Here is a 26,250-nt window from a genome sequence, read left to right on the forward strand (position 1 = left end):
AGTACTCAAATGTTTTACTTATGTCAAAGTATCAATAGTGCAATGTAGAAATACTCTGTTACAAGTAAAAGTCCGGAATTCTAAATGTACTGCTGCTGGTAAAAGTAAAAAATATTGGTATCAAAATGTACTTATGATACCAAAAGTAAAAGTGCTCATTATGCAGAATGTCCTATTTCAAGTTTTCTAAGGTATAACAATCTTTTGAATATACTGTAGCAGATCTACACACTCACAGCTATTTTCAAATGGCCAAAATGTATACAGTGCTGAAGTGGTTAATGTATGTTTTGTAACAATAATCAATCTACAAAGTAACTAACTAAAGTTTTCAAATAATTGTAGTGGAGTTGAAGTACAATATTAGCCTCTGAGATGTATAGTGGAGTAGACTAAAAGTATTGGAAATTGGAAATACTCCAGTAAAGTACAAATACCTAAAAATTGTACTTAAGTACAGTACTTAGCTACTTTACACCACTGCTACTGAACACACATTTGCCCTTGATGTTCTTGTTTTGGTTTAAAGTGATTAATTCACGATTTAATACATTTCTATCAGAGGATCCGTCATGGCTGAAACGACCAATGTGTTCATCAACAGCGATGATGACAGGATTTCCCTTCTGACTCATCAGTGCATCTATGACAATGCCCCCCACACCCCTCCAAGTCAAAGAACTTCTCAAACCACAACTCTTCACTCGAAACCCTCTTTCGTCCAACTCCAACCTCCTCCTTGCCCCATGACTCCGCACCATGGGTGACCGGGTATTCAGCTCCACTGCCCCATGCCTGTGGAATGCCCTCCCCGACCATTTGAGAGCCCCACAATCTACCGATGCCTCAAAACATACGTTTTTAACAAAGCGTTTGCTTGTCGTCTTTTTTTTCCTAGGTCTTTTACTCTATGCCTTAATTCGTTTTTAATATACTTTTTACACCAAGAATGGGCTTATGTTGTTGTTGAATATTAGTTTTTTGTCTTGCTTTTGTTATTTTTCATGCCATTGTTTTTAAACCCTGTAGCACTTTGTGATTTGCAATAATGGAAAGTGTGTTACAAATGAAATGTATTATTACATGTCTTTCAGTCAGACCCTTACACCTGCTGCACTAGTGTGTTTAATGTGCAATTTGGTTTAATAATTGTAATACAATTCTCTACAAAAATGCACTGTCTGCTGATATTTTTGATAGCATAGATCTACTTTCATATCTCTTGAACCATTCCCATCTTTATGAATTGAAGTGCTGTACTGTACCACTCCCTGCTTCCCACACACACACCCACTCAGAGAGACCATTAAGGTCCATTTGGTTCCATTTGTACACTCTCTGAGTTTACAATATATTGATTTTACAATTAAATTGGGGTCCCAGAGATAGAAATGCCATTAAATGGGGGTCCGTAGCGTAGCCTAATAATGCATGTCAAACTGGGGTCCTTGAAATTAAAATGGTTGGGAATCACTGCTAGAAACGTAAAAAAAATCTTCTCTTATGGGGGTCCCTGGCATATCTTATTTTCAAATGGGGTCCGCGGGCTAATTTTGAGAACCACTGCTCTAAGCAACAACTGAAAAGAGGGGAGTGCAGGCAATTCCTCGTTAAAACCAGTAGGGGGCGACCAGGGGCTGACCTCTCGTCACCAGCTCCTTCGAAGAAAAAAACGTCTAATCTGATTGGCTGATAATACCGACTGCCGGAAAATACGTCATCAGTCAACGTCAGTTTTGGTGCGAAATTGATTTGGTATTGTTGTCATTGGCTTTTCTTTTTAATTTAAAGTATGATTTTATATTTCCTGGTTTTCTTGAAGCGCAAAGCTACCAGGACAACAATTAGATGTGATCCAAACGCGTAATTCTTCTGAACGTTCATATGCAATGAGTCTTTAGACGTATTCTTTTAACCAAGCTAGCTAGTTAGCCACACTACTCTCATTGTTTGCTAGCGACACGTTAGCTTGCCTTGCTGCAAACCAGTCATTAGTTACTACAATATTAACCTGTAGTAATTATAGTTACGGCAATTTAAACTTTAAAAAAGTAAAATAAAAAAGCCAACCGCGATACAGCAACAAAAAGAGGAAGCAGCAATCCCTAAATTAGTATAGGGACATTTATTTTACCTTTAGCCTACTTTATTAGTGTCAACAACACAATGCCAGAAATCAAACTCAAGCACGTTGTGTCCTGCAGCAGCGAGGACACTGTAAGTTGTCATTTTACTTTCACTAGAATTGTGTATTATTGATTGATTGATTGATTGAAGAATTTATTAGAAGTTTGCAATAGAAAAAAGTACAGTTTCATGACAGTACAAATCACTGGTACAAGGTCAACTAAAAGGAGATCCTAGAAAGCCGAGGCTTATTTCCACAGGAACCACACTTTAAGTATCTCATATAACATTGAAAGACAGACGGATAGAACATAGGATAAAAATCATAACATCAAATACAAAGGCAGAAAAAAGGGGGGGGGGGGGCATATACACACACACACACATGCATTATGCAACATACCCAAAATAACTGGTTTTGTTCCAATTTATAAATAGCTTTTCTTATTTCTGATTTCTGACTGTTATATGATGTTTTTTCCCCCTTATTTTCTTTTTCTTGTTTTTCCCATTGGTCTGTGGAGGACTCCAATGTAAACAAGCCATTGTGCTTTCTTGGTAGACTTTCTACATTATATCTGATTTCTATCTGATTCTGTCTGACATTCTACCGAGAACTAAACATTTGAACTGTCCTGTACGTTCTGTGCTTTTCCTATACAAACCTATTCAATCAATCATAGTTTTCCAATAACTACTGTTGTTTTAGTAGTTTATTTTCCCTCCCTCACTATTTCCACCTATTTAAAGCACATTTGCCACATTCTTTATCAATGGTATTGTGTTACAGACTCACAAGGCTGAAAACCTGCTTAGCTCTGACACCTACAGAAAATGGAAGGCAGCAAAACCTGGAGAAAAACAAACCTCAGTCATTCTACAGGTATTCCTCTACGACTGGTTTCGTGCTTTTGTTTAGAACATGTTTTTGTGCCAAAGAAAGAGCCTGTAGTTGATGTATTTGGAGTATGCCAATTCGCTATTCTTTAAAACATGCCGATAAACTGCGAGAGCTCAAATGCCACAGTGGATCAACTGAAGTTTTTTTTTCAGCCATTTAATGAACAGCCCACAACTTGGAACATGCTTTGAATGTGTGTTGTTTAATGTTTTCATATTCTCAGCTTGAGAAGGAGGAGCAAGTGCACAGCATAGATATCGGGAATGAAGGGTCAGCTTTCATTGAGGTGCTGGTGGGAAACTCGTCAGCTGTCAGAGACCAGGACTATGAGGTATCATTCTCAATTACTCGCCCTGTGAAGCCTTGAATACATGGAGAATTATAGTTTTTGTTTTGTTCCTTTATGGTAAATAAAGAGTGCAAACATGAGAGAAGAAAATAGAGAATACTTGATGTATCGAACAACAATATAGGGAACTGCAGTTAACAGTAAAACTACATTGTTTATAGATCGATACCTTTATTATCCCAAGGGGGGGAAATCCGTAAACTCCAATACAGCTAAGTATTATCAAGTGGTTTCCACTTGTATCGTCGATCATTTCTTCTAAAATACCGCTTTTTTGCTGAATATTTGTTGGTTAAAATACTTTTGTATGAGTAGACATTGAAACAACCCTCAAATGTGAAATATCCCTTTAAATATTCAGCGGAAAAACTATTTCAAGTATGGTATACAAAATACTTTGTACTTTATACTCCCTTCATTCACCATAAAGGAATGGAACAGAAATAGCAAGTAATTGACAGAAAGGTATTTTGGGGGAGAAGTACTCCTTTAAAACAGACACCAGCATTTGTCAGAAGATCTGTCATTTTTATAGTTCAAGGTAATTTGAATGTTTCCAGGTTCTTCTGGTTACGTCATCCTTCATGTCTCCCACGGAGAGTCGCAACGGCACCAACACAAACCGAGTGCGTTTCTTCGGGTCCAACCAGCTGCAGAAGACCACAGCCCAGGAGAAGTGGGACCGTGTTAAGATTGTGTGCAGTCAGCCTTACAATAAGGTGAGCGAGGTTTCACCCAGAGGGTTGACTTTGTATGCATACATTGAAATGAATTTGAATCATAAATACCTCATTCATGAAACATGTGTATTATGATCAGATTTGATACTAAAGCATTCATACAAAGTGTTTCCATGAGCACAGTATCTGTGGAAAGCCTAGTTTCTGTAAAAAAAAAGAAAAAACAGTCTGATCCGGTCTAGTAACACAAGATAATTTGCACACCCTGATACTGTACATCCACAACTCAAACGTTTCCGTTTGAATTTTGAGAATACAAGTGCATTAGACCAGTGCACCATGATGTAGTTCTACTAAAGAGCCTGTACAATATCTATCAAAAGATCATCTATTCAAACCTTTTGATCTCACAACCCCATATTATTAGCGAACCTTTTTGGTGACCCCAACGGCACCTGACCCCACTTTGGGTCGCGACTCGCGACCCCTAGTTGACCGCTGATCTATCTGATACACTGTATTAATAGCAGATTTGTGTCTTTTAAAGCATGTATTACCTTCTTGGAAAGGTTATCCTGCAGATTTTGAAATTATTATCTCTGTTCCTTTCATTTACTGCCCAGAACATAGCATATGGAGTTGCCTTTGTGAAGTTTCATTCACCACCAGATAAAAACGATCCTCCAGCAGCAGCAGCAGCATCCCCGGTAAGGTTTAACTTATATATCCCCTCCGACACTCTCGCTTCATATGAAAGTCATTGTTGAATTAAATGCAGACCTCTTTCGAGGAAAGTTTTCGTTTGCAAAAAAAAAGGTTTGTAGAGTGTATGTTTTCTGTATATGTTGTTTATATCTAATTAAAAGTAATGGCAGTGGGCCATCTTCAATACATCAATTGATGTAGGATGGCATGGCAGATAGGATTTTCATAGATGCGAACTTGGCTTATGTTTGATAAAGTCTCAGGGTTACTGAAATATGGGCTTTTATACATTATATAATGAGAAAGATACTGGTGCTTGGTCTTTTGATTCACATATAGTCTTGTGTAGCCAAACGATCACAGATCACTGCCTCCTGATACGGCTGGGGAAATCTAAATTCATTGAATAATATAGGCTTAAACTGGAGAAAACCACCAGCGCTAACACACAAGGGTTCCTGGGCAAGTGGATCTTTCCATGCACACAATCAAAATGAATCTTTCTCTGTACTGGAGCGCACACTCTCACTTGGTCTGTGACAAGCAAAACATGCACCAGCTGTTATACAGCTACATGAGCAAGCATACGACTGATGAAGTCATTAAAAGACTTATTTTGTTAGACATACTGTATTTTTCATTATATCCATCCCGACCTTCTGCGAGCATCACCGAGTAGGTGTCTTTCACCTCTCAAATAATTACTCAGGGATTCAGTAATGGTAATGGACCCCCCCCCCCCCCCCACCTAAAAACAATCTTAAGTTGTTACCATCAGCATCATAATATGAAGAACCACCCAAAAGTTAGGCAATGCTATTTAAATTTCTGAAGTTTCCACCCAGTTTTAGATGTCACCAGACATATCAATAGGCAGAGATATCGGGTCGCCTGGCTACATGACACTAAGTCATATCTCTCACTCATACTTTTGACACCAAACTGGCTAATTCTTCACCCATGGCAGAAGTTGACAAAGCTGGGCCAGTTTAAGGTGAAGGATGAATCTCCCTCAGCAGGCCCCAGTCTGCAGCCTGGCCACCTTTTCTTCAACCGGGAGAACATAACAAAAACCAGCCCTACCCTCAAAGGTAAAAACACCACTTGTTATGTCGTTGAGGCTATTATATGAGCATTGATTGAGAATTAAAAACCCTACAGTGATAATCCTTTATGTGCAGGTCCTTATGAAGTAGTAGACGGTTGAATTGTTTTTGAGTAGTGTTTTTTTTTTTTTTTAAGGTCTTCAGTCTCCACAAGCTGTCTTGTCGGTAACCCAGGGAACTGGACACATGAGAGAGCTTGTCATGTTATGGGGGGGAAAACTGGGCACTATTTTGTGGATAACTGAATTTAAGAACCCATTTCTAATGCTGTCCAAATTATTTTTCTAGTTTGCACTCGGGCAAATGCAAGTGAAATGTCCGACAACAGGCAATCAATCAGGTGTAGACCTGATTGCCTTTCATCTTTATTTTAAACAGTTGAGTGTTGTTTCGCTTTATCTCCTTTTTAGCTTCTCCTCAGAATGAGAAACTGAGCTACGCAGCTGCCACCCTGCAGTCTAGTGGTGCCTCGCTGTCCTCAGGACCGTCCTCCACCTCTAGCACCACCTCATCACAGGTAGAGAATAACTGTCTACAGCAGCACTTCTGATCTTTTAATTAAAGGTTGGACAGTCTCTACACTCTTGAGGGTTCTGTTTGTTTAGTTTGTAATGAGACATTGTGAAGGGTACCTATTGCCTAACCAAAAACCAAGAAGCCTAATGCCTGTGTCTTTATTTACGTGACCCCAGTGGAAGCCAACCAATTTGGTGCCTTGTATGATGTTTGTGCCTTTTTGTGTATACAGTAGTATACAACAGCCTTTACAATGTTGCCTCCTGTCCCTGACCATAAAGATTACCTTTATAAGTTTCTCTTCGATTTGCCAATGCGTTTTAGACTGTGTCAGCCACCCCTCAAAGCACAAAATTGCCAAAGCTGAGTCAGAAGAAAATGTGGGGTGGTTCAATGGTCTGCAGTCTGTGACTGACATTTTGACTTGATCATCCATCAAATTGATAGCCAGTCTACTCCCCTAGGACTGGGAGAACCAAATCACGCTGTCATCTTTCAAAGCAATGTGATAAATACTAACTTGTTGTGAACATCTTCGACAGGCAGCATCTGTGGATAGCTTTAAAGCACAGCTCAATACCTATTTCTTCACTCTTGCTTTTAGTTTAGTTTAAATGTCTGTGCTGTTATTCACGTCCGCACTGTCTTGAAAATGTTTCGTTTTTATGGTGAAGTTTTAAATGTTATTAATATTCTTATGTTTTACATTTCTGCTTTATTGATAATCATTTGTACTTTTCTGTTAAGCACTTGTGTATCTTTTTTGCTCTGTAAAGCACTTTGAGCTGCATTTCATGTCATGAAAGGTGCTATACAAATAAAGTTTATTAGTATTATTATTAACAGTTGCCATTAGACCTTCGCCCACACTGTCAGGTAATCCTATGAAATAAGATTTAGACTATGCTAACTAATGCTAATCATTCGTGTGTTCTGTGCCATGTGTTTTCTTAATTGCCTTAACTTCATTGCCGTCACTTTTCTGTGAGTTTATGAATCTAAGGACAAATGACATTCTTATTTTGTACCTTCCGCTAATTCATGGCCTCCTCTATCTTCCACCAATTCATAGCCTCCAGCAAAGAGAAAATTTGAGTTCAGTAAAGAGCGCCTGTCTTCACCTGCTCCATCTTCCATCTCAAAGAAGACCAGTCCCTCAGGGTCCCCCGAGTTGAAGGCTGCCACTCCTAAACCCAAGCCTAAACCCAGCCCAGCCAGCACCCCCAGCCCAAGCTCTGCCAAAGGTGACCCACACAACACAACACACACACTAGCACTCGGTTCCAACCACTGTCTATTATACTGCATCATGTCACTAGGCCTGTCACAATTATTACATAATCGTCTCATCGCAATTATTTGACATAATTGCAATTATTTGACATAATTGCAATTATTTTGTCATTATCGTTTACATGTTGAAAAATGTTCATATATTTTCAAACATTTTCATTCGAGGCATTATCATGAGCTTGCAGCTATTTCCACTCTCAATGTTTTTTTTAAGTATACCAGTGTTTCCCCTACATGCATTAAGCAGCGGCGGGCCGCCGCTGCTTCAAATCCGGCCGCCACTGTATGATTTTCCCTTTTTTTTTTTTTTTTTTTTAAGATTTTTTTTTTAAGATTTTTTTTTTTTTATCCCCACAACAATGTAGCGCTCATGTGAAGCATAGCGTTCTAACTTCTCTCGCTTACATACGGTTGGAAGGAGATGTATATGTCTAGTTTCTCCCCCTCCCCTCTCTCATTCATCCAGTCAGTCAGTCAGTCAGGCAGCTGCCTCGTCGCGCTGAGCACCTCTGATTCTGAGCTGACTACGTCTTTGCCCCTCGTTAGCATATTTGCTACTGGTGTGTACAATTAGAAGATTTGGGCTGTGGGGATAAAAGCAGTGCCTCAGCGACGGGTTTGAATCATGTAGTTTACCGCTGTTGGGCAATAGTAGGCTTAGGGTCGATCCATACCGTTATAAGGAGCCTAACTAATTTCGGTTCGGCAGTAGGCGAACCCAAATATGGTTCGCATCCCCCGGTTCGGGGGGGCGTCAACCGACTAAATTCGGCTCTACGGTGCTGACGAAATGTTGTGACCTCCCGACTTAATTTCGGTACTCAGCGGTGTCTTCTCATTCATTCATCCCGGCTTCACGTTCATATTCTCGGCTGTGAATCCAAGGAAACAGCCGTCGTTTGTGTGGGAAACACGCCGACTTCCAAATGCTTGTGTGGCCGTGTATTGGGCATCAGAGAGCGGATACTGGAGACGAAGAGTGGTGGACTGGGAGGCGCGCGCGCGACACACACACACACACACACACACACGCCTTTGCTGCGTGTATCGCTGCTAACGCGTCGCCGACCGTTTTAAAGAGAAAAGAAGAGCTTAAACACAACTTTGCTAATTGCTAGTGTTCCGTGTTGATATGTTTTTTTTCCCACGACGACGAGTTGTGTGACTGCGTGATGACATGCATGCAGCAAGGGAGGCGGCACGTCTATAATGTGAGCTTGTAGATTAAATGTTTTTGACAGAGCTCGAGCCGAGCGTTTGTGAGTGTGAATGAGAGAGAGAGAAGAGACCCCGCTGGTGCTGCTGCCTGCTGGAGCTGCTACTCACTGGACCTCCAGTCATTCAGTGTGCAGCGCGAGGGCAAGTCAGATATGTATATCCGCCCTGCAACGCTCATTCATCGACCACAAACGTCGTCATGCCACGGACCTCCAATATTTACAAGCGACTTGGGCACTAGCCGTTAAGAAAGTATGGATGAACTCCCCCCGAACCTAAATAATTTCGGGTCGGGGCGTCCTCCCGAACCGAAATTAGTTAGGCTCCTTATAACGGTATGAAACAACCCTTACTTGTCGCATGCTAATGAGAGCTAAGTGACACGGTTGTCATTCACTCACTGGTTAGATGTGGAATTGAAACGAGGGATGCATCAACACCACTGTCATTAGGCAACAAACATTTTTGACTAGAAAATAAACTTTGCTGTTATGCACACACAGAGTGTGTAGCAGTGGTGTAAAGTAACTAGTAGTCTACATTTACTTTACAAGTACTGTACTTAAGTACTTCTACTCCACTACATTTATGACATGATGGCTATATGCAAATAGCCGATCTACAAGCTCACAAAGTGACGTGTTGTGAGCTTGTAGAGCTTGTAGATCTGCTATTTTTATAGGATTTAAAAAAAATTATGCATTCGGAAACTGTTATTATGATTACTGAGAACTTTTAGTACTTAAGTTTATTTTGACACCAATACTTTTGTACCTTTACTTATTCCACTACATATTTTATTCCAGACATCTACTTGTAAGTTGTAACACAGTATGTCTACATTAGAATGTTGATACTGTACTTTTTCCACCACTGGTGAGTAGGATTGGTTCTCAAAGTGTGGTCCGGGGACCCCGAGGGGTCCTTGAGGGAGTTCCAGGGGGTCCCCAGGCCCCAGCCAAATGATAGATAGTTATGAACCAAATAGACCCTTATGGACCTGTTCAACCCCCCCCCCCCACTCTCCGCAATTCTCCCCCACTCCTTCAGCTTCTGGCTAGGGGAAACACTATACATTTGTCAAATATGTCAGTAATTTCTTTGTATATTTAGGTTGTGTGTCATATCTGCCATGTGCAACTTCAAAGCCTACAAGCCAAACAGAAATGTAATTGTAAAACGACAAAAACTCAGTTAAATCGTTAGTTGCAATTATTTGAGTGACAATTAATCGTCATGTAAAATGTCATAATTGTGACAGCCCTGCATGTCACATAAAGTTGAGGGATATACATTGACGAATCACAGAGCAGTTTAGGGCTGTCACGATTATGACATTTTACGTGACGATTAATTGTCACTCAAATAATTGCGATTAACGATTTCATTGTGTTTTTGTCGTTGACAATTACATTTCTGTTTGGCTTTTAGGCTTTTAAGTTGCATATGGTAGATATGACACATAACCTAAATATACAAAGAAATTACTGACATATTTGACAACTTTACACTTAAAAAAGAACATCGATAGTGGAAATAGCCGATCTAGTAGATAGTAGATCTGCTATTTCCATTATTTTTTACTAAAAAAAAAATATATATATATAAACATGTTTCAACATGGAAACGATTATGACGATTATGAAAAATAATCGCGATTATGTCAAATAATCACGATTAGACGATTATGTAATAATTGTGACAGCCCTAGAGCAGTTAGTCTTTTGTTGTGCCTCAGCCTCAACAGCTCAGAAGACCAGTGACAAGAAGCGAGAGAGCCAGCCCAGGCCAGAGCCTAAAGCCAAACCACACAGAGCCAAAGCACAGAGCCCTGAGGTGCCTCTCAACCAGATCATGCAGGGCGTGGTGTTTGTCCTCAGTGGCTTCCAGAACCCCTTCAGAGGGGAGCTGAGGGACAAGGCCCTGGCCATGGGAGCAAAGTACCGTCCTGACTGGACCCCTGACGCCACACACCTCATGTGAGTGACAGTGAGAATTCCATTTTAACCTTCTATAGTCCAGGGGTGGGCAACTTTTTTTTTTTTTTTTTTTTTGATCAATTTTTTATTTTAGTTTTATAAGGGAAAAAACAATACAGCAGAGTGCCCAAGGCACCTAAACGGCCATATAATGACAACAAAGACATAAAAGCAATAGACATGAAAACAATAATACATAGACACATACATATACCTCTATACAACCAACATGCAACTACATACATGCACATGCAGCAAAATGTGTGGGCAACTTTGATGATTAGGGGTGGGTATTGCCAGCAATCTCACGATAGATATGTATCACGATACAGAGGCCACGATACGATATGTATCGATATATATACGTTGACGTGTTAAAAACAAACAAAAAAATGTACATATATTTTTTTATTACAATTGCAAAATAATTGCAAATTTACTTTTTGTTTACCTAGTTAATATCAAATTTCTGATGAAGCTGCATCAAGAATAGGCCTATATAATTAAGGCAAACTTATTAGGAGAAGAGAGAGGATTTGTGCCTATACAGTAGCTGCTGCACTGGTCTGTGTGCCAGATCTGTTTATTATAAGTAGATCTTCTTTCTGTAAAGTAGACTGTAAAAATTGGGGGTCCTTAATCTTGGCATGACAATGGTTGATAACCACTGTTCTAAAACAATACATATTAGACAATAAAGTTTGACTGACATGCCCTACTTGCTTATTTTGGGATTATTTTTATAGACCTGGTTGCTTGTTTCCCTCGCAAAAGAGAAACTGGCAACAACCCCACTGGCTGGCTAGCGTAGCTGGCTCGGCTGCGTCTCTGTTTGTGTTCAGTTCTGTGACACTGATGATGATGAGCTGTGCTCCTTCACTGGGACGGTGGATATAGAACTTCTTTTAGCGAATAGGAAATTAGGAATCCTGAAATGCATTCATTTCGAATGCATTTATATGTTATGTTATGTTAACTTTATGAACTTAAAAACAAATACATTGGACATAAAAAAGACTAGTACAAGTCATTAAGCTACTACTATAGACTATAGAAGTAATTAAAGTGGGTCATGTTTGCATGTTTTGAATTGTAACAGCTGAAATCAATAATATATTGGTATTCCGAAATTAACCTGCGGGCTGCATTAAAGGAGTAGTTCACCCCCAGAATGACTTTTTTTTCCTATTGATTACTCATGCCATGGAGACTTGAGTTCAGTAATATTTGTTTGTATTTTTCGCATTCCTAAGACAAAATCATAGTATCATAGTAAATTTACCCCCATTGATTCTGGTTGGGTCCCCATCCGGAATCAATGGGGATAAATTTACTGTAAGGAAATGATTATCTTAGGAATGCCACTAAAACACAAAAGTATTATTGAACTCAAGTCTCCATGGCATGAGTAATCAATAGGAAAAAAGTCATTTTGGGGGTGAACTACTCCTTTAAGTAAAGGATGGGGCCGCATGTGGACCCCGGACCGCCAGTTGCCCATGTATGTACTAGTCACTACAATATTTGTAAATTTGTAAACCAGGTATATGCATACTATGGCCCACAACTGAGTTGACAAATAAATGCCCGCTTTTACAAAACTCTCTGGCATCCTATACAGTATGTCTACATCTCAGCTCTGACATCTCTACGGTAATGTAATTTTGATTGCGTCTTGTTTCTGCCTATCTGTGTCTAGCTGTGCCTTTGCCAACACCCCCAAGTACAGCCAAGTCAAGTCAGCAGGGGGCATCATTGTACGTAAGGAATGGGTGATGGACTGCCATAAAAGGAAACAGAGGATCTCCTTTAAACGGTAAAGCTGTGTGTCACAAGATTTTAGATTTAACACTAAACAAGGCTCTAACTCGTTCTCCTGCTACACCATCAACATGTGGAACGCCCTTCCACAAGCCCTAAAGGAGAGCAAATCCCTAGCCTCCTTCAAAATTGGTATGAAAAGTCACCTTCAGACAGCTGCTACCCGTGACTTGTAAATAGACTAAGCCCCCATGCTCCCCCCCCCCCCCCCCCCCTTTTTTCTCTTTTTTTGTTTTTGATGTTATGCTTTTGAAACTGATATTATCCTAGATAAAGTACTATGTTCTATCCGTCTGTCTTTCAATGTTATATGAGATACTTAAAGTGTGGTTCCTGTGGAAATAAGCCTCGGCTTTCTAGGATCTCCTTTTAGTTGACCTTGTACCAGTGATTTGTACTGTCATGAAACTGTACTTTTTTCTATTGCAAACTTCTAATAAATTCTTCAATCAATCAATCAAACAACATTTTCCCACAAATAACGTGTAGACGAATAATAATATAAAAAGTACCTTGTTGTCATCATCAACAACTTTATTACGGACTATAGATTAAACCAAAACACTACTTATAGGAAGTATTGGACAATAACTATGTACATTTACTTGAGTACTAATTAGATTAATGTACATCTGACAAATATTGTACTTTTGACTCTACTACATTTCTGCAGATCTGGTGTGTTGTGAGCTTGTAGATCAGCTATTTTCACTATTGGTATATTTTATTATCAATTAATAATTCAAATAATGATGATAACTGTTATAATTGATATTATTTGGGCTAGTAGATATTGAAATTAGCTCGCTCTAAATTCCAATTTGTATAAACTGACAGTAAACTAGAAGCAGTGCTCTTCCGAGCACAGGTCTCCACCAGGTAAGGTAGGTCCTGGTGGCGGTAAATGTGAAAAGGGTGCCATGTCTTCTTTGGCCTTTAACTCATATGCTGCCATTTAACAATACCTTCGTACTCTTTAACTGCCATTCGTCTCCATAGACTTCCATGTAATTCATAGTGCACGGATCATGCACACCCATGCCTAGATAATGCACCACGTGTGTCCACATTGCTCACAGCTTTCAAACAAAAAAATCCGAATGGAAATCCGTTCAGGCATTCATGAGATAGCAGCCATTATGTTTTACACTGTTGTGAGCTTGGAGGTCTGCTACCTGAGTTGTATGGGGGTTGTATGGGGGTTAAACAAGCAATTTCGCGATCGCTATCATGCCTACTAACGTTTTTGGGGTCCCAAAACATTTTTTGAAAAAAACATTTTTTTTCAAAAAAAACATTTTTTTTCTTCAAAATGGCGGAAATTCTCGGGTTCCTCGGGCGTGGCAGGGAGGGACATCGTGAAATTCTCGGGTTCCTCGGGTTTGGCAGGGTATGAGTTAATAGCAATGTGACCCTGCATGACTTGAGGCATTTTGTTCCAAAAATGTGTTTGGAAAAAGTCAACCTGCTGGTGGCGCTATAACAGGCCAATGTGAAAAGGGTGGCATTTGTTCCTTGACCTAGTGGGAATGTGCGTGCAGAATTTCTCTGTAATCACAAGCTGCGTTCATTATTTAAGTGATTTTGTTCAAAATGGACCAATCCTGCAAACTTTGGAAGCCAGTGTTAGCCCATTAGGATGGAACATGAAATATCGGACAGATCTGTCTTGATCTCATGACTATAGAGATACTGTGTACTGATTTGCATGATTTTTTGATAAAATCTCAAGGAATAATAGGAAAAATGTGTTTTACATAAGTCGGCCTCCAGGTGTTTTTTCCTTGGCCTCTAGGGAGTGCACATACAAAGTTGTACACTGATCAGTGGAGTTATAGATAAAAACACGAATCGGCCTGTTATAGCGCCACCATGAGGCCGATTTGAAAACATTTAAGTGGCATTTATTCCTGTGCCTATTGGGGATGTGCATGCACAATTTTACCAAAATCGCATACTGCGTTCATGATTTCAGGCATTTTATTCAAAAATGACCAATCCTGCTAACTTTGGAAGCCAGTTTTAACCAATCAGGATGGAATATGGAAAATCGGACAGATCCATGTCGATCACATCACTGTAGAGACAATGTCTACCGATTTGCGTGATTTTTGGACAAAATCTGTAGGAGTACTGGCAATAGTTAGTTTTGCAAAAAACGGCCTCCTGGTGGCGCTAGAACAGGCCCATCTGAAAAATGTGGGGCAGAAGTTCTGAATTGGTATCCAGGGAGTGTGTGTGCACAGTTTGGCAGCGACCGGGCCAACGGCGCCGGAGATTAGCTGGTAACGGACGGCCGGACGCACGCACGGACGGACGGACGGACGGACGGAGGGGAAAACATACTCTCCCCCATGCCTTCGGCTGGTGGAGACAATAATGCTTTGTTAACTTGACACATGTAAATGCAAAGCTGAAGAAAGCTCAACAGTGACAGCAATGTGATCCTTGTCCTTGACTCACACCGACTGAGATGACTCTTCCTTCAGTGGTTGATGCATGCCACTGTGATCTCCACATTCGGTCCCAGACCACCACCATCGGTTGTCTAATGATATGTCTAATTACTGTGGGAGCTTTGCCAAGGCCCTGTCAATCCATTTATGAATCTGTATCTCCTAAATAATTAAGGATAGTACACATCTGGGCCCGAGCAAGGCTCAAGTTAATTTGAAGGGAATTTGTTTCCCCTCTGTTTTTAGCAATTGACTTTGTGATTGTGCTTTTCACTTCACGAGGAGTGAGATTTCCCCATGTCTTAGCTGTTGCTCATTGTTGGCTTACCCAAGGTTACCAGTCCTATTTGTAAGAAATCTCTTGACAGTCTCAGTCAAATATTCAGCATTCTGCATTCTAGCTTGGCTAGATGATGGGATAGATTAGCATATTTCAGAGCTGGTTATGCAATCTATCTTGGCTAGATGGTGGGATAGATTAGCATATTTCAGAGCTGGTTAGCCTCTTCAGTACAGGGTTTCGTTATTTTATGTTGTAACTTGAGTCTCTGAGTAAGTAATTAACCCCTAACTCGTTGGAACAGGTTAAACGCAGAGGCAAATTTCACGTTAGAAATGGTGGTCTGAGTCCTACCTCGCTACGCTTCTGCAGAGAGGTCTGCAAATTATGTAAAGGCCCCGCCCCCCCTCACGTCAAAACAGTTGTCAATGTTTACAACTTGATGAGAGGACTTGGAAATATCCTTAGAGAGAAAGAATGAAGCCCTGGGTGTACCCATTTAGATTGTCAGACCTTTGTATTGATTATTCACCTACAGTATGGTTTGTGGTACATGTATATCATCATCCACATACACATAAGAGCAGTTTATATTCCTGACTTTTGTTTCTATCCATTACTCACCCCAACGAGACTTGAATTCATGGATATACTTTTTTAGTTTTTGTCGCATTCCTTAAGCCAATCATTTGATGACCAGCAGTGGTTAACAACACTCCTGTTTGTTCCCTATGCAGACACAAACTGTCTCCTCAAATGATTGGCTTAGGAATGCAACAAAAACAAGAACATCCATGAATGCTAGTCTCCATTGGGGTGAGTAATCGATAGAAAAAAGACATTTTTGGGGCGAACTAACCCTTTAAAGGCAGATTAACAGATAATTGACAGTATACGTTGGAAATTCAAAGCAAGTCCTGGGTTCGATTCCCAATCCCAGCTGCATGCTGCAGTTACTCCCTTTTTACTGTGGTCTATCAATAAAGGCAAGAAAAGCCAGAAAAACATAACTATATACTGTATAACAGCTATATCTGCCTACCCCCATCAATCAATAATAGCTGCAAAGCAAGAGAGAACAACCAGGTGCTCAATGGAGATAAAAGTGGAGTTAAAAACGTAGATTGTGGTGCTTCTAGGATCAACAGGAACTAAAACTTGAAGATGAGAAGATATCCTAGCATTCAAAAAATGACCTAGGAGAGTTTCAAATGTTTTTTATTTGAGCAAATTACAGATAAATGCAACAATGCATGCTCTTTTTTTCTCATTTTTTCCACCCAAAATCAAATGATATACATTTAAAATGACCTAGGAGAGGGCATAAAATGTACTTTAATGATAATCATGTTTACAAAAAGTATTAAAAGTCAACATGTTTCGACCAGCATCTGGTCTTCATCAGGGCAAATCATGTTGGCTTTTAATACCTTTTGTAAACATGATTAAAGTACATTGATTTTATGCCCCCTCCTCCCTTATTTTTAGAGTTCCCGGATCTCGCCTTCTTCAAATTCAATGATAACTCACTGAACTAATGTTGGTCAAGTGTTCAACGAATGGGCATAGAGTGACCTGGTCTCGTAACTAAGATAAGGAGCATATCTAAAGTCCATACATCAATAAATGTCATCAAAGACTAGCGTAGCCCTAAGTAGTGTATTGTCTCCTCGCTACCATTTCCATAAGTCATTATCTGATTGTACAGAGACCCCGTAATCCCTCATCCTCTCCTTCTCTTCCCCCTCTCTCATTCCCCCAGCCAGACGAACTCAGGCCTCTGCCTAGCCTCTCTATTGTGCAAGAGCGCAGCTTTGATGATTTATCCCTTATTTAAAAGCTGCATCTGCCATGTGTAATTAAACCATCCACTTACTTTGATGATAACAAGTACCCAAACACACACACAGACATGGGACACGCACAAACACTCACTCCCTCTGTCGCTCCTTCACACACATTTGTATGTAAATGTTCAACCTCACTCGATGGTGGACCAGTGCAGATAATGCCTTTGTCAGGAACAATGCTTCTTCATATGTATTTTTATGGTATTTCGTTCAGCTGAGCACCTCAGTAATGCTCTCTCAATAGTCTTTATCCAATGAGAGAAAACCTGGGGACTGAAAGGAGTAGAAGGGAAAAGTGGCTCTCATTCCACGTTTCATTCAAGTCGTGTAGAGTAAACAAATTTCTCATTAAAATTTGAAGGGTCTGTAGTAGCATTCAGAGAGCATGGTGAAAACATTTCAGATTCGCATTTTGGCAATCTCACAGGGAGCAGATGTGCCTGCCAACTGTGATGATAACCGAACGTTTGAAGTAAAAACATGATTGATAGTGATGTACTTCAAAAAAGCTGGTTCGATATAGGGGAAGGAAAGTTGGGTGGTGGTTACACTATGCTGCATACTTTACATCAATAACCCCCTCCAATCTTTTCAAAGTCATGCTTCTATAGTCTGTATTTGGCCCTGTGGAAATGTCTAGAATAAACTTGGCGTGTAGAGTGATACAAGGATCTGATCTTAACCTTGGTTCTAGGTTACTGGACTCATAAGAAGCCACTGTGTGCTTTAATGGCATCACTAGCTAGGCCATTCAACAATGATTACAATGTCGTTTATGGGCTCAGTAATGTTCATATTCACTGTAGCTTTTTTCTGTGGCAGTAAAGGACCATTGGGCCACAAAGTGAATTTACCTCGCTCAATGTAGATCTGTGAATAGCTTCTCCTGAAGCTTTTATTGGCTGCCACTGCCAGGTATGTTTACGTACGAGGAATTGGGCGTGGTGCTCTCACAAATAAATGGGCAGATGAGATGAGATATTAAAAAAAATTAGCTACAAACTACTACCCATCAAGTGACAAAAGCCCGGAGCCCATTTCTCTGACAATGCATCTTCCCTGTGTGTCCAGTAATTGGGTACTTCATACTAAAGTCATTCACCCAGGTGATTGTCACTAGAGCAGATCATACTTGTCTGTCTGCTTTGTAGGTGTAAGCCTCTGTTGCCACGAGCAACAGTGTCTCTACCAAAGAACAACCTCTACTTTCTTTCATTTTCCAATTTCCTTTTGGCTGCATGTGAGATAGATAGCATGCGTCTGTTAATTTCGCCCTAGTCCCTACAATGTGACAGGTGATGGTAGATACAGGAAGAGTGGGAACCTAGCCTATTTAGGTGGGAACCTCAATGTTAAATTGGCATTTCTTTTGTTGCAAAATCAATCACCCCTTTTGGAAAATGATCTTAAGTAATTGTGGAAATAGTAGGCCTTAATTGCTGAATGTTCAAGCTTGTTCTAATCATGTATGCTTTACATTGGTTTGGAGTGGAGGTCACGTCTTCACTGAGTGAGAATTGTGTGTGTGTGTGTGTGTGTGTGTGTGTGTGTGTGTGTGTGTGTGTGTGTGTGTGTGTGTGTGTGTGTGTGTGTGTGTGTGTGTGTGTGTGTGTGTGTGTGTGTGTGTGTGTGTGTGGCGGTTCACCCTTTGTTTTCTGTATTTGTACTATATCTATATATTCTGTGTTAAATGAATCAACATTAATGTAACCATTGATTTATTTTAACCAGCAGCTACCTACCTGACTTTAATGGACTGGCACATAGTTCCCATTCTATCTAGTGTTGCTGTAATAGACATCAACAGAATGTGAATGTGAAATTAGCTTTCATGCAATATACCGGTATCTGCACTCTGCAGGATAGATTCATTATTTCCAGAAAGGCTGTACAGTATACAGATTATTTTGTGGTATTGTGATGTCAAATAATAAACATCTTGATGTCTCAGACCTTGTGTGCTCTGCACATCACTGTCTTAACCCTTTGACATGCTTTTATTTTTTTACTTTTTTTTACTGTCTTTATTATGAATGTCAAAGGTTCCTCTCAACTTCAACTTTATTGTCAGATCACAGGTTTACAGGTGCAATGAAGTGGTTGAAATATGTTTTCATCAAGATCATTTGTAGTTTTTAGCAAAGGAAAGAAGAATAAAGATGGAGAGAAAGACCAGATGAAAAGAACCTCTGTCACTTTCTTTTCTGGGACAGAAAAGGTTAAAGGGCACAAAACTTGTTTGTCTTGTTGACTTGCTCATCTGTCTCCCTTTCACCTCAACACCAGGTATTTGATGGATGGGGCAGAGTCCAGCTCAGAGAGCGAGATGGAGATGGATGAACAGGGCAAAGAAGAGAGAGACACCCGGGTACGTTTTTGCTTTAAGCTTAATTTGTTATTTAGCTGAAAAGTAAGAATTATAATGAAATGGAGGAAAACACTTTTTTTCTTCCTATGCTTTGTCTAATAGCGGGCTCCAGCAGAGCAGGAGAGGCAAGCCACCCCAAAGAAGATTCCAAAGGTGGCTGAGGAAGATGAGTATGGCGGCTCCACGGACATAGATGAACCAGGTTTGAATCGAGCTCCTCCCTCAATAGCATCTTCTACTAGTCAGCCTTGCACCTTTTGTTAACTTCATTTAATTCAGTTTTAGTTAATCTTTAGTTGATTATAGGATGGGTAAATGCAGAGGACAATTTTCAGGTACAGTGACCAAAAAACACCCCAAGGACTGGGGACCAATATTCTTATAGATTGACCTTCCAAACTTGTCTTATAAGAGTGTTCCACTGGAAGTCCCTGTCGGTTTGTTATAGAAAACGCAGAAACAATGAGCTTTGAGAGTCTCGTCTTCTATTTATCACTTGAATGATAACCTGAGTCCTGGGAGGATAAAACAATAGAGAAAGAAGTGGACAGACTTAGAAGGGACATCAGTAGCACACATTGAAGGATTGACTGCCAAGATAAGAGTTCAGCTGCAGTGCAAGTTGATGGACAATACAACAATACAGTATTATCAACTCAGGCAACTCCCTATGGTGTTAGGTGATACAATGTGCTCTTTGTGGAATGTTCTTGCTGCCTTTTTTCAACCTGCTACTTCTTCCCCCAATTTTTAATTTGACAGAAACCTTGAGAAAATATGTTACCTTTACTCTTCACAACAACCCTCAAAAAACATTCTGCCCTCTTAATTATGTGTTGCTGTACATACAGTACATGAGCATTGTTTTCTATATTGTACTGGTAACCATTCTGTGTACATAGTGAGTGGGTAGTAATGTTGCCACTGTGCTATAGAAATAGGAAGAGTAGAGGGCATACTATATTGCAAAAGCTTAAGTAAGGGGAATTAATTGAGTGGGGCAAAGGCACATGTTTGAGAGTGAAGGGACTGGAGGAGAGAGAGACCGCTTTTATGAAGGTCTGGCAGAGATGGATTGATTGATGACACTACCATGAATAGGATACGGGAAACGGTAATGTTTAAGAGGAACGGAGGAATGAAGGCTTGGCACAATCACTGTGAAGGGACTTGTGCATGATTCTCATTTCTATGTTAATGTGAGGCCAGGAGTAAAGTGGCGAGGTGCATTAGTAAGGCAACATGACAGCACTTGCGTACAAATGGCTGGCATCCCATTCAGCCGCAATAAAAAATGATAATACTTACTGTATATGGAGCATTCATTGTCTTGCTTCTCTTTCCTTGAAGAACATGGCATTGAATCATAATAGTCTTACAAGGAGCTATCGATAAACCTCTGTCCTTTAAGCCCTTAATATCTATGATTGATTGAAATGGAGGACCTACTTTATGATCGTCAAGTTCTCTCCCCCTCTTATGTGTCACTGCTAAATGTGATCACAGGCAGTGGGAACATCAGAAGATAGGCTGCCACTTCAGGCACTTTCCCCAAGTCCACATACAGTAATACTTTTCTGCTACTGCAAACATTGTGCACTTCTGTGCAAGGATATTCTCAAATGTAATATAATGAGTTCAATGGTAGTTCAATATAGTGGTAAAATGTTGGGTAAAGTATCAGCCCAACTTTGCATTAATCACCAAAACTATTTGCTACCATAGTGATGTCTAATACCTGCATACCAATGGATCATGTGTAATGCAGCCATGCAGTTTGAGTTGTTACTGATACTTTTATTTGAAATATATTAACAGTTAACACCCATTGGAGAATATGTATTTGAAGGGATTAAGCTTCAGTTTAAAGCACATGTATTTATGTGATGGAGGCCACAGAGATCAGTAAAGTTGTAATTGTGCATCAGTTTCATCAACTTACTAATATCTCATGGTTGGGGCTAGAGTGCAATGAGTCATTGTAATCTCAATAATAAGCCTCTAAGTACAAGGCGATGTTGTGACCTGATATTGCCCCCAACAGCAACACATTGTAAGATGGCTTAACTTCCTTGTTAATTACAAATGAACACTCAATTTCCCAGGAGACGACGATGATTCTGCCATGGACACCGAGGACGAGCTGAAGAGGTAAGACAAATTCAAATGTCTGATTGTGATGGGTTTTGTGCTCAAACTGGCCATGAATAGATTCCCTTTGGCAGGCTCCACATCAGCCTTCAGTCAGTTCCAGAAGTGTCAGTCACTGTTATTTCCCCTCTAGTATTGTCAGTTGTCTTTACACCAGTAGCCTATTTTGAATAGGGTGCAACAATGCAAATGAAAATAAATCTCTTGCTGTTGGTCGCTGAGTGACAGGTGTTTAATATCAATACGCACAGTCTTCATTTGCACAAATATGCACACGGTGTCTTCATTTGCACAATATGCACATAATATCTTATCATAGGCAGTTGAGCTCTAATTGTAATTGAAATGTGTGACTTTGGAACTGAAGCACTTACCCTGTCTTTGTCTACCTGACAGAGTTGCGACTGAGAGACACAAGAAAGCAGAGACTTTCACAAGAGTGAAAGAAGAGGATCCATACGGGGGATCCACAGATGAGAACACAGACGCAGAGGCAGAGGTGGACTATCCCATCCCAGAGTTACCAGGTCTTATATTTATTTATTTTTATATTGTATACTGTACAGTGTATAATACACTGTATACCTGTCTAATGCAGTAATTACATTACCATTGACACTGTCTGAGCACATGATCTCTCATCTATAATCACACTTAGCCTCGTAAACCCCCCCTATCGGAAATCGCATTTGCATTCTGAAAGCAAATGCGATTTCCGGAAGGGGGTTGTTTACGAGACTAAATCTCACTAGTACCGACTGACAGATCTTTACTCCCATAGCCAATAGAGGGTATGTGCATGCATAAAGTGAATGGCAAAGTGAAAGTATTTTTTTGCCACTCAGTAGGCGTTCCCGGCATAACTTCCGGGTATGATGATGATGTCATGCGCGTACCCTCTATAGATACTGTGCATACTGCATACACGGCATAATTTCAATGAATAACAACTTTATTAAAATATAATTGCTCAGAAAGTTCTCAGAAATGTAGAAGACAGATTTAAATGACAAAAAAACAAACTTATGGACAAAATTAGATACTAAAGAGGATATGGATAAGTACTGTAAGTGCATATGAGCTATTGCCCTTGCTGTATTATTTACACAGGAGGCAATTAGTTTAAGGACAGACGGTGATGGTAGCCACATCAGTTAATGCAGCGCTGCATCCATTACTTGTATGCATGTCCATGTAATTGGTGGCTAATAAATGTGTAGAATTATCTATTTTCTCTAGCCCTCTTGCCCCCCTTTCTTCCTTCTATCGAAGGGAACTAATATATAAATACCTTTCTTCATTGTACAGTACACCTTTGGACATCTAGTCTCACTGTACCCCTCCACCCTCATGTATTAACTCATTCTTATTTATTGTTAATTTCAGTCTACCTGACAGGAAAACATTTTTTCCTTTACGGCAAGTTTCCCAACAATGAGAGACGCCTCCTTCTGCGGTACATCGTCGCATTCAACGGGTGAGGAAGTTTGAGGTTTCGTTTGTGGTGCAACTGTTGGTAACGTTGAAGCCAAAAAATGTTATCAAGGAAATGCTATCAGAAAGTTGTAATTGTCACCTACCTCCCTGTACATTGATTGGTTGTTAAATGTTATATTAACAAACTCATAAGGCTTTAATATTGTTCTTTACTCTCTCATTCTGGTCATTGTGTCCCCTCCAGGACGGTGGAGGAGTACATGAATGAAAAAGTGCAGTTTGTGTTGACCAGCGAAGGATGGCATGACTCCTTTGAAGATGTAAGTTGACGCATAGGCTCGTACGTGTTATGTGTGTTTCAGTCATGTGTTTGAAAAGAAAAAGGAATGATCAGATAATCTGCCTTCATGTTTTTCTGCACACATGTACTGTACATAAAGCTCTGATTGTTTTTGTGGGTGGGAAGCTAGCGTCACTGCATTACTTGAAATGTCCACCGAAAGCGAATTTCACTCGTGAACTTGCATAGACCTGTTATTCATTTGTTTAGCTGTCAAAAGTTAGCTGGGGATTTTGGGAAAGGTATTGATACAAAACTGAAATGATCCCAGAAATCTCTCTGAATTCACTCTGACATTGACCGGGATGGTAATAAAAAATATCTTATCCAGTCTGATCTATGAACGAATTTCCCGCCTGTTACGGTTTGGGTCCGTCATTTAACCAATTTAGACCGGGAACGCATTATTATGCATAATTACTTTAACCACGATTTCTCACAGCTGTGCCACGCTGTGAGCTTGTATAGCTGCTATTTTTCAATAGTTAAAGTATCAAATAATTCCCGGTCTAAATGGTTTAAAGAATATATTGTATCCATCTGGATCTTGGAACAGAGTAGGGGTGGGTCCATCACTTCGGACCCACGAAGACCTCTAGTGGGGGAGATGGCATCAACCTTTGTACCCTTAGACTCTGTGAACTCCTCGCTGTGAAAAGAATCCGATGTATCGGAGGAGGCGCTGGCTGGGTAGTATATGCCCTCCCCAGGCCAACAGCAGAGGGGTTAATTGGTTGGAGGTTTTTACTTAACGTCCAAATGAAACGGTTTATTTGTTCAGACATGCTGTGTGTGTGTGTGTGTGTGTGTGTGTGTGTGTGTGTGTGTGTGTGTCTGTGTGTCTGTGTGTCTGTGTGTGTGTCTGTGTGTGTTCATTCACATCAATATCATGATTATCCCCTTTTCATTTGCAGGCACTGATGGAGAATGGCAATTTGTGTTTTGTCAAACCGACATGGATTCATGCAATCAATGACCGACAAAAGATGCTGCCCTATCAGCCATACTCTGTTGTCCCTTGAACACTAGAAGTACACACACACACACACACACACACACACACACACACACACGATACAAGTAAAGGGGAAAGCCATAAACTATTTTTTATGGGTGTTTTTTGTATTTTTCCCAATTCACATCCAGTTGAATTACTCAGTTGAACAATAAAGTTAGACTGTAGTTCATACATGCATATCTCCTGTCTTCATTTCATATACAATATAATAATAAATATATTACATTTCTATTTCTGGCCAAGCTACAAACTCAAGAAATTGTATCTTCTTTAACATTTTTTGACAAAAGGTAAAAGCACTATATTCTTATAGTAATCATTGCTATAGAGTGTTTATTCAGTTACAGGGTCTCCCTGTCTCTTCAGCTCTTTAATAAACTGAAAATAAATCTTCAGGTAGGTGATAAACCTTCAGCCAATCAGGAGAGAGTACCCATTTATCAGCTTCATTATTTTTTATAGTGTTTCCGGATCAAATTTTGTCCGCTCATTTCTTTGTGCCATCACTTCCAATTTCACTTGTTTAATCTGCATCCTGACGTGAGTTCTCCATCCTGATTGAAAAAAAAATGCATTTTCTGTTTAAAGGACAACTTTGTTTTTGAGCGGTGGTCACACCGTCTCCTATACGTGGCCGTGTGTGTGGGTATCCGTCCGCCCGTGTCTGTATGTAGCCTGCAATACCTTTTCTGACCAAACATGTTAGCACATTCCCCGCCATTTAACAATACCTTCGTACTCTCCCCTGACCCTGTCTCCATAGACTTCCATGTAATTCATAGTGCACGGATCATGCACACCCATGCCTAGACAATGCACCACGTGTGTCCACATTCCTCACAGCTTTCAAACAAAAAAATCCGAATGGAAATCCGTTCAGGCATTCATGAGATAGCAGCCATTATGTTTTCCTAAAATGTAAACAAAGATGGCTGCCATGTTTGAAAGATGGGGTTGCTATGGGGGTTAAACATGCAATTTCGCGATTGCTATCATGCCTACTACATTTTTTGGGGTCCAAAAATTTGTTGGAAAAAAAAAATATATATATTTTTTTCTCAGGATTATCGGGCCTGGCGGGGAAAGACATTGAAATAATCTCGGGACTATCGGGCCTGGCATGCAATGAGTTAAGGGAGGGGCGCTGTTGTTCAGGCCAGGCCAGACACACATACACACGCACGCACACACACACACACACACACACACACACACACACGCAGCCTCCACTGCTCAGTTCACACAAGTGTGATTTATTTTTACAACAGTAGTTCATATTTTAGATTGTAATTAGAAAAACAAAAAGATGATGTTGAATTGCGTTCATTTACGTCTTTCTTTCTATTTTTCTATTGTATAGCGATTTTAATTACCTTGATTGCAGTGGTTGGGGGCATAAATCAAGTCATTAAAATCGCTAAAACAATAGAAAGAACTAAATGAAAACATTTTAACACTCTTTTCTCTAATTACAATCTAAAATATGAACCCTTGTAAAAAAAATCAAAGTTGTCCTTTAACAAAGAGCCTGAGAGGCATGGAGATTCCTGCTACTGAACAGTATAGTAATGCGTTCTATCAGAATATAGAGAGCTATTGGGGGCGCTGTGAGTGCTGTCGCCTCACAGCTAGAAGGTCCTGGGTTCGATTCCCGC

The 26,250-nt window shown here is 40.1% G+C and overlaps 1 protein-coding gene across 2 annotated transcripts; it reads left to right on the forward strand.

Annotated features, from left to right (window-relative positions):
* The first annotated feature begins 1,737 nt into the window (after positions 1-1,737).
* Positions 1,738-24,766, forward strand: xrcc1 (X-ray repair complementing defective repair in Chinese hamster cells 1). 2 transcript variants are annotated; one of them, XM_080745047.1, is made up of 17 exons: positions 1,738-2,217; positions 2,918-3,010; positions 3,252-3,359; positions 3,938-4,096; positions 4,681-4,764; positions 5,730-5,853; positions 6,279-6,385; positions 7,457-7,628; positions 10,634-10,874; positions 12,574-12,690; positions 19,568-19,649; positions 19,752-19,851; positions 21,755-21,800; positions 22,197-22,327; positions 23,187-23,277; positions 23,482-23,557; positions 24,492-24,766. In XM_080745047.1, exons 1-17 carry the CDS (start codon positions 2,167-2,169, stop codon positions 24,597-24,599), a joined length of 1,890 nt encoding a protein of 629 aa, XP_080601173.1. In that variant the 5' UTR covers positions 1,738-2,166; the 3' UTR covers positions 24,600-24,766. The 2 variants fall into 2 exon arrangements, with proteins under 2 accessions (XP_080601173.1, XP_080601174.1); XM_080745048.1 differs by having other exon boundaries at positions 5,733-5,853.
* The last annotated feature ends 1,484 nt before the right edge of the window (positions 24,767-26,250 follow it).

This window comes from Nannobrachium achirus (assembly GCF_963921795.1).
Source record: "Nannobrachium achirus genome assembly, chromosome: 2".
NCBI lineage: Eukaryota > Metazoa > Chordata > Actinopteri > Myctophiformes > Myctophidae > Nannobrachium > Nannobrachium achirus.